The 17303-nt window shown below is 40.6% G+C and overlaps 4 protein-coding genes across 5 annotated transcripts in view; 1 reads left to right on the top strand and 3 right to left on the bottom strand.

The window, feature by feature from the left end:
* LOC139538479 (E3 ubiquitin-protein ligase ubr3-like) overlaps positions 1-5911 on the bottom strand; it is a 44002-nt gene extending 38091 nt beyond the window's left edge. For both annotated transcript variants that reach the window (XM_071340562.1, XM_071340563.1), the window contains exons 1-9: positions 5478-5911; positions 3459-3598; positions 3111-3263; positions 2769-2918; positions 2562-2599; positions 2402-2468; positions 2187-2317; positions 1820-2048; positions 1522-1701 (exon numbers count right to left, since the gene is read on the bottom strand). In XM_071340562.1, the coding sequence (XP_071196663.1) occupies positions 1522-1701; positions 1820-2048; positions 2187-2317; positions 2402-2468; positions 2562-2599; positions 2769-2918; positions 3111-3263; positions 3459-3598; positions 5478-5911 (1522 nt within the window). The remainder of the gene's footprint in view (positions 1-1521; positions 1702-1819; positions 2049-2186; positions 2318-2401; positions 2469-2561; positions 2600-2768; positions 2919-3110; positions 3264-3458; positions 3599-5477) is intronic.
* A 703-nt stretch (positions 5912-6614) lies between these two features.
* On the top strand, positions 6615-9231 carry mettl5 (methyltransferase 5, N6-adenosine). The gene is made up of 7 exons (XM_071340566.1): positions 6615-6754; positions 6989-7103; positions 7181-7365; positions 7441-7523; positions 7613-7664; positions 8653-8702; positions 9122-9231. The coding sequence occupies exons 1-7, from the start codon at positions 6655-6657 to the stop codon at positions 9161-9163; spliced, it is 627 nt and encodes a 208-aa protein (XP_071196667.1). The 5' UTR covers positions 6615-6654; the 3' UTR covers positions 9164-9231.
* Positions 8772-12689, bottom strand: LOC139538480 (lupus La protein homolog B-like). Its single transcript, XM_071340565.1, has 12 exons — positions 12108-12689; positions 11520-11583; positions 11312-11415; positions 11028-11202; positions 10828-10935; positions 10601-10704; positions 10431-10502; positions 10297-10339; positions 9937-10074; positions 9661-9850; positions 9467-9583; positions 8772-9341 (listed from the first exon to the last, which is right to left on the bottom strand). The coding sequence occupies exons 2-12, from the start codon at positions 11574-11576 to the stop codon at positions 9247-9249; spliced, it is 1203 nt and encodes a 400-aa protein (XP_071196666.1). The 5' UTR covers positions 11577-11583; positions 12108-12689; the 3' UTR covers positions 8772-9246.
* Positions 12690-13582: 893 nt separating this feature from the next.
* klhl23 (kelch-like family member 23) lies at positions 13583-16897 on the bottom strand. Its single transcript, XM_071340560.1, has 4 exons — positions 16798-16897; positions 15217-16443; positions 14758-14910; positions 13583-14668 (listed from the first exon to the last, which is right to left on the bottom strand). Exons 2-4 carry the CDS (start codon positions 16436-16438, stop codon positions 14358-14360), a joined length of 1686 nt encoding a protein of 561 aa, XP_071196661.1. The 5' UTR covers positions 16439-16443; positions 16798-16897; the 3' UTR covers positions 13583-14357.
* Between the last annotated feature and the right edge of the window lie 406 nt (positions 16898-17303).

Raw genomic sequence — 17303 nt, 5'->3', positions numbered from 1 at the left:
CTGTAGCCCATCCCAGCCTTGTACAGGTCTACAATTTATCCCTGATGTCCTTACACAGCTCTCTGGTCTTGGCCATTGTGGAGAGGTTGGAGTCTGTTTGATTGAGTGTGTGGACAGGTGTCTTTTATACAGGTAACGAGTTCAAACAGGTGCAGTTAATACAGGTAATGAGTGGAGAACAGGAGGGCTTCTTAAAGAAAAACTAACAGGTCTGTGAGAGCCGGAATTCTTACTGGTTGGTAGGTGATCAAATACTTATGTCATGCAATAAAATGCAAATTAATTACTTAAAAATCATACAATGTGATTTTCTGGATTTTTTTTTTAGATTCCGTCTCTCACAGTTGAAGTGTACCTATGATAAAAATGACAGACCTCTACATGCTTTGTAAGTAGGAAAACCTGCAAAATCGGCAGTGTATCAAATACTTGTTCTCCCCACTGTATGTAAGGGCAGCCTACACTCATACCATAACATAGTGGCACTATGCTCTCTGCATCTTGCCTAAGTAAGTGGATACTTCAGCCAACAGTATCTGCGGCTAGGGGTTATTTTTAGGGTTATGGTGGCCACATAGCAGGAGTGCTGCACAGACAATTCTAATAGAGACAAGGGCCGTGTTTGATAGCATCAAATCCATGAGGTATTGTGGGTAAATGGTGACTGACTGATCTACAAATAATAATGAGTAGTTATTTATGACGCAGTCAGTCGGCAGTTGCCTGCACCGCCTGCTACAATGTTGAACGAGCACAAGGAATAACATGCGCCGTAATTGTCTTTGTCAGGTTAAATTCCTATTAGAGTAAAATAAAAGTTGCCTTCAATGTACCATAACATCTGTTTTGCTGGACATATTGCTCAGCTACAGAAAATAGTGACCAGCTAAATAAGCAGTGACTACCACCAATGGAAGGGAATTACAGAGGACTAATATTGCGTCATATGATTAAGCAGATACTAACGGGCAAATGCAGACGTTTTTCTCTCAATATCAAAAAAATGTCTGGTTACCTTACAAAAAAAAGCATCTTAGCAAAGAGCAATTTCCCCAAGCAAGAATTTTCCTAGGAGTGGTCTGAGTGGGGAGTGGAAAAATGGAAAACTAGCCATTATGGGCAGAGGTTTGTAACTCTTATTGGTCTATTAACCAATTTACCACCTGGTGATGTAACTAGGCAGGCCAAAACTCCATCCCACCAAAACAGGCTGACATTTCTGGCGGTCTTTTCAAACAGCTCTTACACTAAAAGGGCATTATCGTTTTCATAATGTCATGGTATTATTCCAACCTCAGTGAATAAATATATAAAAACACAGAAAAATCACATTTTTGACTGCACTGGGCCTTTAACAGAGACAGATGATAGGACATGACTCCAATAGATAAAGATCAGACTAAAATCACACCAGCTACGCTACCAGGGAATAACGATTAGTCATCCTTGAGGCAAATACTGACACATATCACAGTCCCAGCTACCACTACTATTCAGATTCTTAAATCCACAGGCAATTACCTTGAAAGAAGGACACAAAGCTCATCCACAGCATGAGCAGTGAGTGGTCCTCCAGGAATTTCTTAGCTACACTTTGGTGTGAGAGAATATTAATAAAGTCGCTAACTAAAGGCCAGTAAGTGTTGTTCTTCAGCAGAGCCTCGCTGCAGTTGACCACAACGTGGCGGCTGTTCTCTTCATCTGAAAATAACGAAAAAAAGAGTGACCGAACACAATGAGGGTTGGTAGTGTGGGAAGCAGTTTAGATTCACACAGTCAGTCAAACAATCATCAGTATGGTCATTCAAACACAGCTCACCTTGAAGTTCACTTTTGATAAGGCAACTCTCCATCATGTAGAGGAGGACAGTGACCATGATGTCTAGTAGTTGACACTCCTCTGTCACGTGGCGTGCTAAGTCCTCATTGCTGAACAGCTGTACACTGATATGTACGATGCGGTTGGACATGGTATCCGACTCCTGGCTTTTCATCAGAGTTTTCATGATGAATGCATAATGTTGAACAAATGTTTTCGTGAAGGTGATCTACAAAACAACAACAAAAAAAGCACAACAATCAAACAGGTAATAATTGACTACACTCTGCAGTCATAACAGCTTCTCTAAAAATTAAAAAGAAATGCAGCAGAGCCACTACACTTAGCTACAACATGAAATACATACCTTGTAGTCTTGATCTGGCAGCATGTTCAGTAGAAAAGTAACCATCTTCTGAGGAAACTCGTACTTTATGGTCCAAAACAGCAACTCCTCCAGAAAACATTTGTGTTTCAGGGAGTCCATAATGGATGGATCTAAGGACAGAATATACATTATTTTTTTTAAATCAGTGTATCATTCATCATTACATAGAATGTAATGCATGTTATGTAAATTACCTTTGGTTGTGCTACTAAGTTTCACCCTCTTTCTCTGTCCAATAGATTGCCCTCCATCTTGATCCTCCTTTAAGAAAAACATGGGAAGTATTATAACTACTGTATCTATATTTCAATACTGAGAAGAAAGACTAACTATTCTGATACAGTATTCACATACCTCTTTATTGGACCCAGAGCTGGATGGTGCTGCGGCTCCTAAAGAAACCAGAGCAGAGACAGACGGCAGCCATTACTTCATTTTTTCCTTGATTAATGAGTCATTGAGAAACACTACTTCCATTATGTTTCCATACTACAACAAATGGCATGCTATCAGGGACTCTTATTTTGAGTTCCAACTCCTAAAGAGTAGATGAGGTCTTACCCAGTAAGCCCAGAGCCCCTGTCTCAGATCCTCGTGTGGGCTCTGCAGCCCCAGTCTGGGCCTTCTCCTCCACAGACACCAGGCCTGAGTTCTTCAGTGCTGACAGGTAGTTCTCGTAGTTCTTTTTTGCAAATACATTCTCTTCTTGACCTATAGGGCATATTTACATATGAGATATGTATTAAACTATCAGACATTCATTAGCCTGTGTGGAGCATTGAATTATTATAGTTTGGCAATATTGATTCGTATCATGTCACCTTTTGATAGTTTCTCTCCCCCCCGGTCAGAATAACAAATCACTCAATGGCACTATGAGTAAGTGGAAATAGACATATTTACCCATGCTCAGGTCCTTGAATGTTTGCTGATTCGTTAGGATCTTTGTCAGCACAGTTCTCATTGCTCCGCCCATCTTCGTCAGTTCTTCTAGGAAGGATATCTGGGGCTCCAGCTGCTGTAAGACCTTCTGTAGGTCCCTCTCAGTTGATGTGTCTGTGAGAGCAAGGTATGATAAAAGTTGTGAAATTAAAATGTGTCAGAAGGGCTCATGAAAACAAGCAGAATGACCTACATAAGATAGTTGTAAAATAACTTTCTCCACAATGTTTTGTTCTCAGAGGGCTGTTTAATTGCAATCAGGTGCTTTTAGGGTATTCTGTAGACATAGTGCGATGCTGGTTCTCCCACCTGGTTCAGTGTATCCATCCCTTAGGTACTGTATGATACAGATGATGAAGCGAGAGAGGACCATCTCTGACATCAGTAGTAAGTCTCGGGGCACTGAAGGAACATTCTCCCCGGTTCTTAAGCGATGCCGTCTGCAAAACCTGACAGAACAACATCCATATAAGTTTATTTCATAACCAAGAGAAGTACCTAAAATAAATTGTGGAAGTATTTGGGAACAATTACAGGACAACCTATCTAATGGACACAAGCAGTGTCTTTTCTCTTCCTTTGATAGTGCAAGTTGTGCATTTTAAGTTAGGCTAGTAGTATATCTGACTGCCTTTAATAAAATGTCATGCAATGTCATCCATCAGAAAAGAATAACTGCAGAAGAGTAAACTAATAACTTAAAGGAATGGTGGGGAGTAAGCTGCAAAGAAGATATGTTAAAGAGCAACTGCCCCTAAAAAACGAATTCTCATTTAGAAAATAACCTATGTGGCATCGATACGAGTCAGAAGCATTTATTCTGTCAAAATTTACTAAAGTGTAAATAGTGTCATAAAGTCATTGTCATCCAAAACTGAGTTGTGTGGGACTTGCGTCAGAACACAATTGAAGGTTTGGTTCGTTTCAATTCTGCCCACAAGTAATCATCAATTTGGAGTGCAGCTGCAAGACCCAATCGTAATGCCCGTGGTAAATGTGGGTTGACTTTGGTAATCCCTATGGGGCTAGTTACAGACCATCTAAATTACACCATGTACATAGGACAATTATAAAATTCCAATAATCCAAATTTCAATGACTTAATGTATAGTTGGTTTGAGTTAAAGTATTTCATATACAAATATTGAAATATTTAATAAGAAAACTAAAAGGTGCACAAAATGAAAATATTGTCTTGTTTATTGGTGGTCCCTAACTAGCCCCAGGGATAGGCTATCCAAAGTCAAACCAACTTTGCAAAGGGCGCACACCAGACTGAAGCTAATTGGCAGAATAATTTGGTTAACTTCCCACCTGCAAACACACACCCACATCAAACCACACCCCAAAACCAACTCACGTTTTAATTGAACCATGGCCTCTAACATTTCTTAATTAACCAAATATTTGTTAAAAAGAGGCCAAATCAGGAAGTGCAGTCGCCCTTTAAATCTAAACATGAGCTGATATGTTACAAGAAGTGATCGAGTTATTCTGCAGGGATTTTTTTGTTGTTGTATTATCCTAGAAACCTTGTAGGATTAGTTCATTTCAATAGCACAGTATTTGCATTAAGAATATAAAATGCAAACATATAAAATGCAAGTATTAAGTTGTTCAATTTGATTCTTAAAGGTAAACTGTTTCTGTTGCGAGACGTAATAAATACACCTCTGCTGTGTTTATAGCCATTGTTCAAAGCTGTGTGTACTTGACTAGATTGCTGGGGTTGGGTCCTATGACAGGGACGTGAACTAGCCTCTGGTGTTTTGTTAGCTAGCTAACGCCCAATTCATTTATTTTTTCCAAATAATTTGTATTTTCAATAATCAGAGCTTTTTCAGAGCTCCAATTCGTGAGAAAAAAAAATATCCGAATTGGGATGTCTGTCTAAACGCAGGCTAACTAGTGCACCCATAAAAATAAAATGTTTGGGTTTGGTATAGCTAAATCAAAAGATTCATGTTTTTTCAATCAATAGCATGTTCAGTGACAACAGATGTGAGTAAAATTAAGAGGACCTGTCAAAACGGCACAGTTGCTATATAAACTAGACTCAGTAAGGCAGCATACTCCCAACTAGGTAGAACTTTGCGAACTAGCTGTTAGCCAGCAAACTAGGCATTATCATGACGAACTAGCTGTTTGCCAGCAAACTAGGCATTATGACCCATACTAGGCCCCATACATTTTTTTAATTGTTTGATTATGTCAGTTGCTGTCAAAAAATGTCAAGTATTAAGTATTATCTATTCATTAGAAAATGTCACTACAATCTAGCTAGCCAGTTGGCGTTAGTTAGCTAGCGCTCTTATGCTAAGGACTTACCCAGTTTCTCGCATGACATTACTATCTCCACAGTCACAGGCCCCACCAGCCTGGCTCCTGAACATATTGAAATCATGGCCTGTGTGATCGCCGTTGTTAAAACACTCTGCGCAGAGTGACATGCAAGGAGAAATGCCACAAGTCCGACAGCGGTATGCCACAAAATTGGCTGTCCAAACCAAGCCGCATAGAGTAGCATTGTCATAGGACCGGACCGTTTTGCAGAATTCCTCGAAACCTTCTCCTCCTGCTATTAGACATTTACACCAGTCAAGAGCCTCGGTGTCTGCCGCTGGCTTTTCTGGATTAAGAACAGAATCAAGCAGCTCTTGAAGTTGTCGGACACCAGAGCTGTTGTCAGTCCGATTAAGGTCTGACTTTAAATGAGCAGCAGTAGATTTCTTGTCCCGGCGTAGCAGCAACGCCGCCATCATAAACTCTGGCTTGTACACAAATGTATTTTTGTTGTCCTGTTGCTATGTTCTCGTGATTTCTCGCGATACATCCGGTTATTGTGTTCACTGTTTGTGTTCCGCGTCTATTGTGTTAAACCAATGACGTATATAAATCATTGGTTCAAACACACTGACCTGGCTTCATTGCAAATCCACATCCAGTTTGGCAGGTGATCAAGCTGTGTAGTAGTTTCGGCTACTGCTGTCCAGTAGGCAGCTGATCAACCGTGACCATGCAATTTTGTACACCAAAAGTTATATAGACAAACCATCACAACCCACGATTACAGTAACCTAGCTAATCCCTAACTATGAAATGACAATGCCAGTGGTGACAGTAACTAGCGGAATCAGAAAATGTTATGCATGTTTTGTATTGCAAAAACACCATGATCATAGAGCTGTACTACTTTTCTTAGCGTCTGTTCCACTTCGGATTGTTTTCATTGAGACCCCACTAATGCGGAAGTGTCACTCTGTACACCCTCCCCGGGGCTCTGAAGAGGTGTGTGCTGCGAAATTTAGCTTTCTATGCCATATTCTAGCTCAAATGTGGCCAGCAGAAGGTAAACAATAAAACCAAGTCTTGGATTGCATTTACGGAGAGCAGCTATCGAGTACAATCTAGCTTCCTTGATATCCGTGGTCTTCCCGATAGGGCTCTCGGCGTTGAGTGTATGTACCGTTAGCTGTAGCAGGTCAAGGTTTGCTATACAGCCAATATGAAGCTGAAAGAGTTGGAAAGTTGTCTTCAACAAGTGGACGCCTTTGAAGAACCCAAGATTCTTCTTGAACAATATCCAACCAGCCCTCACATTGCAGGTAAGACTACTCCACAATAATCAATATAGGTGGCCCACTAAAGCTATAACATTACAAACGTGTGTTTGTTGTTAACGGTAGACTCATCCATATGACATCACGTAGACGTCAACTACAACAATCTGCCAAAACCTCCTACTGGCTCTTCACGATTTGTTTGCATGCCAATTTGAATTTTGTTGTAATTGAAATTGCTGAGTCTAATTTTAGTAATTTAAACATGTGTCTTTTCAGCATGTATGCTTTATACAATCCACAACACATTTGATGACATCGAGGGCAAATTGGTTGCAGATTTGGGATGCGGATGTGGCGTTCTTAGCATTGGAGCAGCAATGCTTGATGCAGGGTAAGAAAATAACACCAACTGTCTGAATAAAAGTTATTGTACTGGAGTATTTAACCACTCACCTTCTTCTCTTACAGTTTGTGTGTTGGGTTTGACATTGATGACGACGCACTGGAGATATTCAAAAGGAACTCTGAGGAATTTGAGCTGACCAACGTAGACCTGATCCGGTGTGACATGTGCTCCCTGAGATCCCATGCATATGCCAAGAAATTTGACACTGTGATAATGAATCCTCCATTTGGTACCAAACACAACCAAGGTGAGATCACATTTTAAGGTAATAAAACAACCAATTGATGTGTTATAAACCTTGATTGCTTTCTCAAAAATAAAGGTATGGACATGCAGTTTCTGAGGACCGCTTTAACTATGGCAACAACAGCAGTATATTCCCTTCACAAAACATCAACACGAGGCGTAAGTTGTCAGAACACTCCATGGTGTACTACTCTTTCATCAACTTCTGACTTAAGTGTTGTCTAATTCCTCTTTTTGCCTAATTGCAGCACATACAGAAGAAAGCAAGTGACTGGGGAGTAAAAATGGAAGTAATAGCAGGTAACAGAAATGTCACAATGGAGTTGTAGTACTCGAGTCTCGATTTATTACTTCTGACTCACCTTACCGTGACTTGTACTTGATAGACAAGCTATTAGCAGCACTGGGTGAGCAGAGCAACGAGGGTTGTTCTCTAGCAGTGGGAAGGCTCCGCCTCCAATCATAGGCTACACACCGCTCAAGCAACTCTTGCTTCCTCGTAAACACCAGTCTACTATTTAGCTTTGCCTGGTTAACAAACCGGTTTACAAAATTGATATTAAGTTTAAAACAGTCTAGCAATTTCGTTCTTTCCCCTTGAGTATAGAAAGGTTGGCTGTTTGAATTTGTCATCTCGCTCACTTTCTTTCCCCACAGCCAGGTTCTGACAAGTCTCCTTTTACTTTTCACTCTGCAAAAAAACATTTGTCACATTACATATCAGTGGGTGAATACCAAACATTTGAGCTGAGAGCATGTTTATTATTGACAATAATCTTATCAATCTGACAGGAGCAATAGCCAATACTGTCTAGAGAATTTATCCCTTCAAAACATTGATTTGACAAATGTTGAACATTAAATTGTGAGAGCCTGCGTATGAAGGACATGTTTCATAGGCTATTGCAGGCAATTATCACCATTGGGTAACAGGAGAAAAATCTTTGCGTTACTTCAATGCTCACAAATCTTCCCATCAGCCCACCACATTTCTGCTGGGCAGATATCTACCATATAAAGAGGCAAACAACCAGCACTAACCAAAATGTCTAAAGAACCCCAAATCATTCATTTTGCTTTCACTTTGTGCACAAACCAATGTTCATGTATTTTTTGTTTAACTCCGACCCAGTGACTCAGACTTGAGCACTTGGACTCGATAGTCAGCCATAGGAACTCTACCACCGGTGACTGACTTAGCCAGAGGGACTCAACTACAACACTGCAGTGGAGGTGATGAACAAGTACACCTAAATCAAACCTGACCGTGTGTTTCTCTCCTTGACAGAGCTAAGATATGACTTGCCAGCGTCCTACAAGTTCCACAAGAAGAAATCGGTAAGAAAAATGTTAAGTCTGTAAATTGTTTCGCCAAGTGCTTTGAACATATGCTTCTGAGAATCTGACTTAAAATCAAAAAACTTTAATGGCTATTCACAAGTAAAAGGAACAAGATCTATGATTTAGGACTCAACCGTATACACTTGATTAAAACAATTGAGGAAAAAAAAGAATGGCACTGATTAACAAGTTTCTTGTAACATGCACATCTTGTATGGAGGTGACTAAAACAGGCGTAATATGCTCCTGCTGAAATTAAATTATTTGTTTAGATGCAGTCAACACAACTAATGAAATCCATATTAAATAAGAAGTCCCATAATGTTCAGGGTAGAAATTGATAGGTATTGACAATGTAAGATGCACACCACATTACTGATAAGGCTGAACACTTTCCATTCTAAATTGTTTTCTAGGTTGACATCAAGGTGGACTTTATACGGTTTTCCACAACATGAAGCCTCCACTGGAATGGAATAAAGTTGTTTTCAATGGGTTTCTTTTCAAATAAAATGCTTCAACGAGACGTGCTAGTACATTTCTAAGACCCATTTTCAGTTTTGACAACTTTTGCAGCTGGAGCATCAGCATCTTTGCACACTCCTTCCAGGGCTCGCTTCTTTGGGCTAGGAGGTGCTATTGGAGAAATGGAAGTTAGAAGGAAAATATTAGATACTCAATTATTCCAAAGTTTATAATTGACAGACATGTCTCAGCAGAATCCTATTATTATATTGCGTGATTAACATAACTACTCTTACCATCATTATCACTATCATCAAATTTGGTCTTTCTGCCTTGGTAGTGTGATTTGCCATCACGTCCACCCCTGTCCCTTCGTCCTCCTCTCCCCCCTCTACCACCTGATTTTCGGCCACCTGTAAAGAGAGGAAATGCACCATCAGATCAGAAATGACATTATGAAGAGAAAAATAAACGCCTTGAAATCAGTTACCTCTACCACCTCGACGTCTGTTGAGAGATTCCTGTTGGTCTTCAATTATCTTTTTCAGAGCTTCCCTCTCAGCATCTCCCTCCATCACCTCCCACGTAACGTCTTCGCCTTTAATTTTCAAGTTTCCTCCACTTGCTTCCTTGGCCTTATCAAGAGCTTCCTTGGCACTCACTCTGAAGAGGATGGTACCCTTTAAGATAGGAAATAATTATTTTCTATGACATTCATTTGTAATTGAGGGGTGGTTCAAAATGTTTATTAAACTGCAATTACTACCTCTTTGGCACCCCTGGTGAAATCAATCCATTTGATTTGACCATGACCTGAGAACACCTCGTGAAAATCCTCTCTTGAAACACTGTCAAGATTGCCTGAGAACTTCAACAGGCATCCGGTCTGCTCGTCCAGAGATTTCTACAGTGTCAAATAAAGCAGCGGACCATTAGAACAACTTTAAACCTCCCTGTTTTGGAAAGAAATATACAAATAGGGTCCTGTTCAATAGAAGCAAACAGGAGAAACATGGCTTAAATTGGTGGTGGTGCTACACAAACTTGTCCAATAACAGATGCTACTTTCAAAATGTAAACAACCCTTTCAAAACAATCTCATTTAAGGATGTGTGATAGATCTTACCATTTCCTCTTCCTCTGCTTGTTTTTGTTTTTCGTCCTTGTCACTGTAAAACAAATTTGGAACAATTTACTTTACCATAAAAATACCCTCCAGGAAGAAAAAAAACATGATTAAAAGGTCAGTAATGTGCTCACTGTTTAGCCTTAGCCTTTGACTCTGCTTTTAACAGTTTTCTATCCTCTGTTTTCTTTGCATGGTAGTCCTCTCTGAAAACAGAAGAGCAGAGTTAATTATATTCATAGCCTTTTCACCAGTATCATTAGGTCATATTAGACTTGGTAGCGGTAACTTAGCCTCCACCTACCTTGAAAGTACAATCATTTCATTTTCTTTGAATGATTTGGTGTCTGTGCGTGCTAGGAACTGCTTTGATGCTTCTTCAGTGTCAAAAACCAGGAATACTGAGCCCTGAAAATGGATGGAGATGCTGAGTGTTTTGTATTACACACATTGTGTTTTCATGTACCGTCTTTTAAACACATGACCAAATATATTTCCCACTGGTGGGATAATAAAGTTAATCTGAATCACCTTGAAATTCTTTTGGATATTGCGTCTCATCTGAATGTTTTCTATGACGCCTTTCCCTTTCAGCCACCCCTCGATTTCATCAAGGGTTGTCTCCAATGGGAAACCTTTCTGGAAGATCATAGAAAATGTTTAACATACAAACACAGGGCTCCAAACAGCTGTAATTAGGTGCATCTCGAATCTTGGAAAATTCAACGTACAATGTACACAGATTTGTGTTTGAGGGTATCTTTGTACTTGTCGTTCAGTTCTGGTAAGGGCTTGCTTGAAATTCTCCTGATTTTTGTCTCATCCTCACTCAATTCCAAAAGGCCAGTCTGGGATTTCTTCAGAGACTCAACAATTACACTGTGATCGGTTGTCAAGCATTTCAGCCTGAAAATAATGAGGGGAAAGTTAGGAATTATGTTAGAGCGAACAATAAACATGTATGTAGGCCCTACCAAGTCAAAAGCTTCAACTAATAAAATTAAATTGCACAAACCTGTTAAACTTGAGCATGGTTTCCAGAGTCACCCAGCCATCATCGAGCTGCAACTGTTCTTTGAGGAACTTGTCTCTTGGAAGGTTGTGATCACCGAAGTAGTACTTTGAAGATGAATAAAAACGTGTCAATCAGGGAAAATCAGCATTATCCAGGTTAGTTGACAGTATATACCACCATATTTGAATATACAGTTACAGTATAATACCTCAAGCTGTTGAGACACCTTCTTCTCAAGTTCAGACATTTCTTGAATTTCTGCCATGATGAGTCTGAAAAGAATAAGTCAATGGAGTATTTATTTGATCAAAATGTGACAAATCAATATTATTGATTTATAAGCAACACATACCAAATGGAAAATGCTTTAGCGACATGCACTAGCCGTGCCAGCTAATTACACAACGGACAAGCGCATGAAGTTTGCGTGTGGAAAAGCATTTGCTTACCCACGTTTTCACTACTGACTGAAGACAGTCATGTTACCCAGCCTAGTAAGCTACCTAGTACTATAGAAAGCTCATGTGAATTAATTGCTTTCACTAGTGGTTACAGTAACACAGCCTCTAAATTCAAACGAAGACATGGCCTAACGGGCAGTTTACAGCGTGTCCAGCACGTACATGAAATGCCTCGCTCTGTCTGCTAACTCTTTACGTTAGCTTGCTAGTTAGCTAGCGTGCAACTGTTTCTTTCTCCACGGGCCTCTAAAATACAAGATAGGACAATTCTATACCAAATAAGATGACTTGCATAGGAAGATTAAACGCTGGTTAATTGTAATATATTTACTTACTGTGATATATTGACTTGCTACCTAAAGAAATTCAGGTTGATCAGAAGGCTTTCTTCCACACACGCTAAATCACGTTGGCAAGCAAGTGGGTTGTCCTGCGTGCTACGGAGATCGTTGAGGGCCAAAACTGCCTTGGTGTGCTGTTTTACCAAAGATGTATAACTAAACCAAGTAAGACCACTGCCTGTCATTTCCAATGGAACAAATTAGTCACAGTGGGCAGAGCCAAGCACACGCCAGCGAGATCTTATTGGCGCGTTCTAGAATAATTCTGCATATGTCAGTTAGGGAACGCCTACTCTGTGAAGCGCTTGTGTTCAACAACTCAATTCGCCTTTGCACTCCTTCTACACAGCGCGATTTTTAAAAACGTATGCGTATTGTAAAGTCTACTTAGCTTAGTCCACTCTGTTCATAGTAGATTTTCGTTTTTGGAACAGAAATCTGTATTGAGAGCAACTGTTTCATCGATGAGAAAATGTGCAGAATGTTGGCCAAAATCCATCTAGTTCCATCTTCTCTCAGTGCCCGCCAGTGGGCTTCCTCTCACTACCATATTTGGCAGTGAGTGGAAATGCCAAAGCGGATGCTTCACATTTATACATCCAGTGAAATATCTGTCTCATTGTACTGTGGTTTTACGTTCTGCACTGCAGCCTAGACTACTGTACAGCGCCGTCTAAATTCTCATTCGATGAGGTTTAACGGTGGTTGGCATCCAATAAATGTTGCATTACCGCCACCTATTAGACTGGAGTATAACTCAATTATACTAAAATGCATAAATACAACAAATACCCTACCATCTAACGCTAAACTCACTTTTTTTTATTTTATAAATAAAAATACCATACTCCCCTATTTAAATATATTTAGTCCTACTTCAGGCCAACAGTCTGAAATGATGGGACACCACCACTTAACACACCCTGTAACTCTTCTGATGTCAAGTCTCACACACTCAAATACCTCTCTGCAGCTGCCACCACAACCTCTATTTTCAGTGACATATGTTCCATCCCTGCAGTACAGTTCATAACCATTACTATAAATGCCAAAAATCCAATCTCACTGAAACATATATCACTTGTTGGTTCATCCCTATGTACTGGTACATATCTACTACTCACAACACTCCTCTCAGGATCCCTCCCCCTTGACCCATCTTCTTCTACTTTCGTCACTGCCTCACCATATGACAACTTCTGTACTACTCTAATCCTGGAAAACTCAACCTGCCAGCTTTCACAATTACCGCTATCCCAGTAATCACTCCTTTCAATTGCTCCCTTTTCTTGAGAGCAAAACAATTTACATCTCTTGCCCACATTCGTTTAACATGGAGCGCCTGCTCGCTCTGACCAGCAGAAACACAAACAACTTTCACAAGACCACTTCTGGTTACCCTCACTAATTCCACAGCACCCAACTCTGTTTTTACCCACCCTCATATTTTACCTTCAAACAGCTGAAAATACAATATTTTTGTTTATTGAAAAGGTTCACAGTGGTTTAGATGGTACAATGATTCTCTACACTATACTTCCTTGTTTTGTCACAAACTGAAATTAGGCGAACTATTACAATTTCAGCAACCAGGAAATGGCGGAGCAATTTCTGCATATTGCATCTTTAAAGTTACATTTATCAAGTAAAATCAGGTGCATACTGAATCAAACAACCCCAGACTGTTGCAACGTTTAGGCAGTGGTCTGCTTCTGCCTATACATCTTTGCATTCATAATCATCAGTTTGGTTTTTACCGACAGCTGTTGTAGTTCATTCTTTTTACATTCAGAATCAGAGGTCTAAACAAAGGAAACCGGAATAATTGTGCATCCCCCAAACCCTAAGATTCAGATGTATGGTTGATGACATTTGTGCTTCAAATGTAGAGATTTGTCTAAAAACTGTGTGCATATGTAGAGCTCTACCAAGTTAACCTGTCTAAGCCAAAATTACACAACTGGTAATGTTAAGTGCATGAGAACCAGTGTGTTAGATGTAAGTGGATTGAAAATGATGTGCTCTTTTTGTAATATTAAACCAGCAGCAATCATTTGTCACTGAACATTCATTTTTGGGCAACTGGGTGTAAAAGATACTATAAATAATGTAACTTTTTGTAAAAAGATTCTTAGCACCTGTCACACACATACACAGCCCCGACCACTCATGGGCCATATGGCACGAAGGAACTGCATCCATGGGATTTAGTTGATGTTTGTTGTAAAAGTACATTAAAAGACACTACACACTGTAAATGCAAATGCATCCGTGTGTTCTTGCTGGGCTGGGGAGGCTTCCCACAACCTCCCAGGTGTCCAGCTCTGGGTCATACTTCTCAATGCTCTGCAGATACGTCCCCTTTGAATAGGAATATCCCCCGGTCACATAGATGCAGCCATTGATCACTACAGCACCACACTCCATCCTCCTCTCCTTCATCACTGACAACTGCCTCCACTCATCTCTCTCTGGATCGTAGCAGTCTGTGATTGTAGTCTGTCCTCCCACCAAGTACAGCTTGTTGTTCAGAGAAACAGAGCACAGGCCATACTCTGAAAGCATGAATACAATGATTTACTTACTAAATATTACTGAATACAAATTAAAATAAAATGCCCACTTCCTTCAAAATCTGTCATACCTGGATGAGGACTGATTGTGACAATGTTCCACTCATTTATGTCTGGCCTGTAGGCCTGAACTTTTTCATAGGTGCTGCTTCCTCTGGATCCATAGTGGCCACCGGTCACATAGATTGTGTCATTCATGACACACGCAGTGGCATTTCCTACACCTTTGAAAGAGGAAGCATTTGATCAAAAACAGTGAACAGCCAAAACAATACTGATTTCAGTAGTGCTACTCAGTAAAATAATTTGCATGTTATTTTAATATGCAGAATAACTTGAAAGTAATTATTTTCAGGTCAATGGCTAAGAATCAAATAGTGAATGAGTGGCCAAGATAGCCTTTGGCCCAACCATGTGAAACGGACAAATTCAAAGGCAATACTAGAGCAACACAGACCTGCATGTTTGCTTAGGTGTCTTCTCATTGTAACTAACTCCTCTGTATAGTGGTTCTGTTTATGTTTTCATACCTTGTATCATGTTGGCTGTAGGGAACCATTTCTTTTTTAAGGGGTCATAGAATTCAGTGTCAAGTTGTATAGCTCCCCCTCTGTACCCTCCTATGGCATAGATACAGCCGTGTAAAGCCACAGAACAGTGGTAGTATCTGGCAGTGATCATGGGGCATCCCTCAGTCCACTCATCACAATCACCATTATAAATCCAAACTGTGTCCAGGGCTTCAATAGTCTCAGTCATATAACCCCCAGTCACATAAATATTTGCCCCCAGTAAAGATACACTATAGCTCTCTCTTGTCTGGTCAGGCATATCTTTTCCTTGCACCCATGTGTTGCTTATTGGATCCCATATGTGGACTTCACAGAGCGGATGCCAGTAGTACCCTCCAATAACATACATGCTTGAGGACAGTTTCTTCCTGCTCGCTGAAGTCTCTTTGCAGTTGGACTTCAAAGCGTTGATAATCAATGACCTTACTTTTCCCTCATTGCCCAGTAAGCATTGCCTCTGTCCATCCAGGGCAGTCTTGAAGTGCACCTCATCCAGCTCAAGATGGACACAACAGAGTAGGCCCTGAACGTGATCAATACGGTTAACAATGTCATAGGTGACCCATTTGACCACTGCATCCAAGAGAACTTCATCCTTCCATACGTTGATGTTAAGAGACATGACGGAACTCAGCTTGTCGTAGTCCACCTCCAAGAATTCCTCCTGCTGTAGAAGTTCCTCAAACCTGCTGAGCATTACCCTTCGTGCCTCCCGCTCCAGCTCAGGGCAGATGTGCAGCTCAGCAAAAGAGTGCATACCCAGGCAGTTGTCCACATCCAGGAAGCGTATAAGGAAGTCTTCGCAAGCCTTCTTCACTGAGCTGAACTGTAAGAGGTCTGCTGCCTCCAGCAGGCTCTGTACATTTGTCTCAGTGATGTTCACCCTGGAAGTGTATACGTAGTTCACCAAAGCACTCAGAACGTCATAATCAATCCCTGTCAGTTTGATGAGGTTGTTTGACCGCTCTTTCATGTCGGCTGTGAACATGACTTTGAAATAAGAGCTGCGGGCTGACAATGCTGCCTTGTGACAGTAAAATACCTGTCCCGTGGCACATTGTAGGGTGATGTCGGTGAATATGCCACCTAGGTAGAACTCTCTCAGAGCATCCAATAGTTCATTTGGATGGGCGACGTCACAAAAGTCATAAATGTAGCTTCCTTTTCCTTTGTCTGACATAGTGGCTAGAAAATGAAGAGAAGATAGAACATATCATTCATAATTTGTGGCATTCATTTCTTGTGCCATTTTATTTACTATAGGCCTAAAAACAACTGAAATCGGATAGCTTTTAATGGCTTTCTTTACATATTGGCTTCCATCTTTACCACAACATAGGCTACTACAATATTAGGGCTATTTATATCTATACACACATCAGTAGGCTACGATCTGAGAGTGCAATAAAGGCTCTCAAGTAATCAGCACAGGACATGAGTTTCTACTCTCAAACCACTGGATTCTATACTACTAAACATTATTCACAACATTGTACCAACCATTAATCTTCAAATCCATATTCCCTCATTCACGCTTACCTTTCCACCGTCTAATGGCATGAATTGCGCTTTCTGGACTGAAACAGGCGCTCGCAGACACTAACCTCAAATTAGCTCTCAGGACCTTTGCAGCACACCGCTGTCCTATTTTGGTATCTGTGTATAGTTGGAGAGGCGCCGGCTGTCACCCTGCTCCATATACTCCAGCCTGCTTCCCAGATAATAGGCTACATACAACCTGCCAAATTGACCGCTTTAGCGAATCACCGTTCCCGTTATTCCCTGGACACACATTCTCCAACCACGGCAATGGTTGAGTCGAGACAGCATCGCTGCGCACAAGGACAATCCTACCCCAAAGTGAACAAAAAAACGGTATGGTTGGTAGCCTATTTTAATTTGATTGAGGAATTCCCCCACTGCAAAGCCCCTTCCCATTCAGTCTCTTTCGTTGCCATGGCAGTTTTAGCCAAATCCTAATAAGGATTACGATTGCATAATCTAAAGAGAGATTGTAGTGTGGTGCCATGAACAAGCGCCACATC

This window comes from Salvelinus alpinus, chromosome 14, assembly GCF_045679555.1.
Source record: "Salvelinus alpinus chromosome 14, SLU_Salpinus.1, whole genome shotgun sequence".
Classification (NCBI taxonomy): domain Eukaryota; kingdom Metazoa; phylum Chordata; class Actinopteri; order Salmoniformes; family Salmonidae; genus Salvelinus; species Salvelinus alpinus.
The sequence above is the reverse complement of the archived record's forward strand: the minus strand, read 5'-3'. Positions and strand labels throughout refer to the sequence as shown.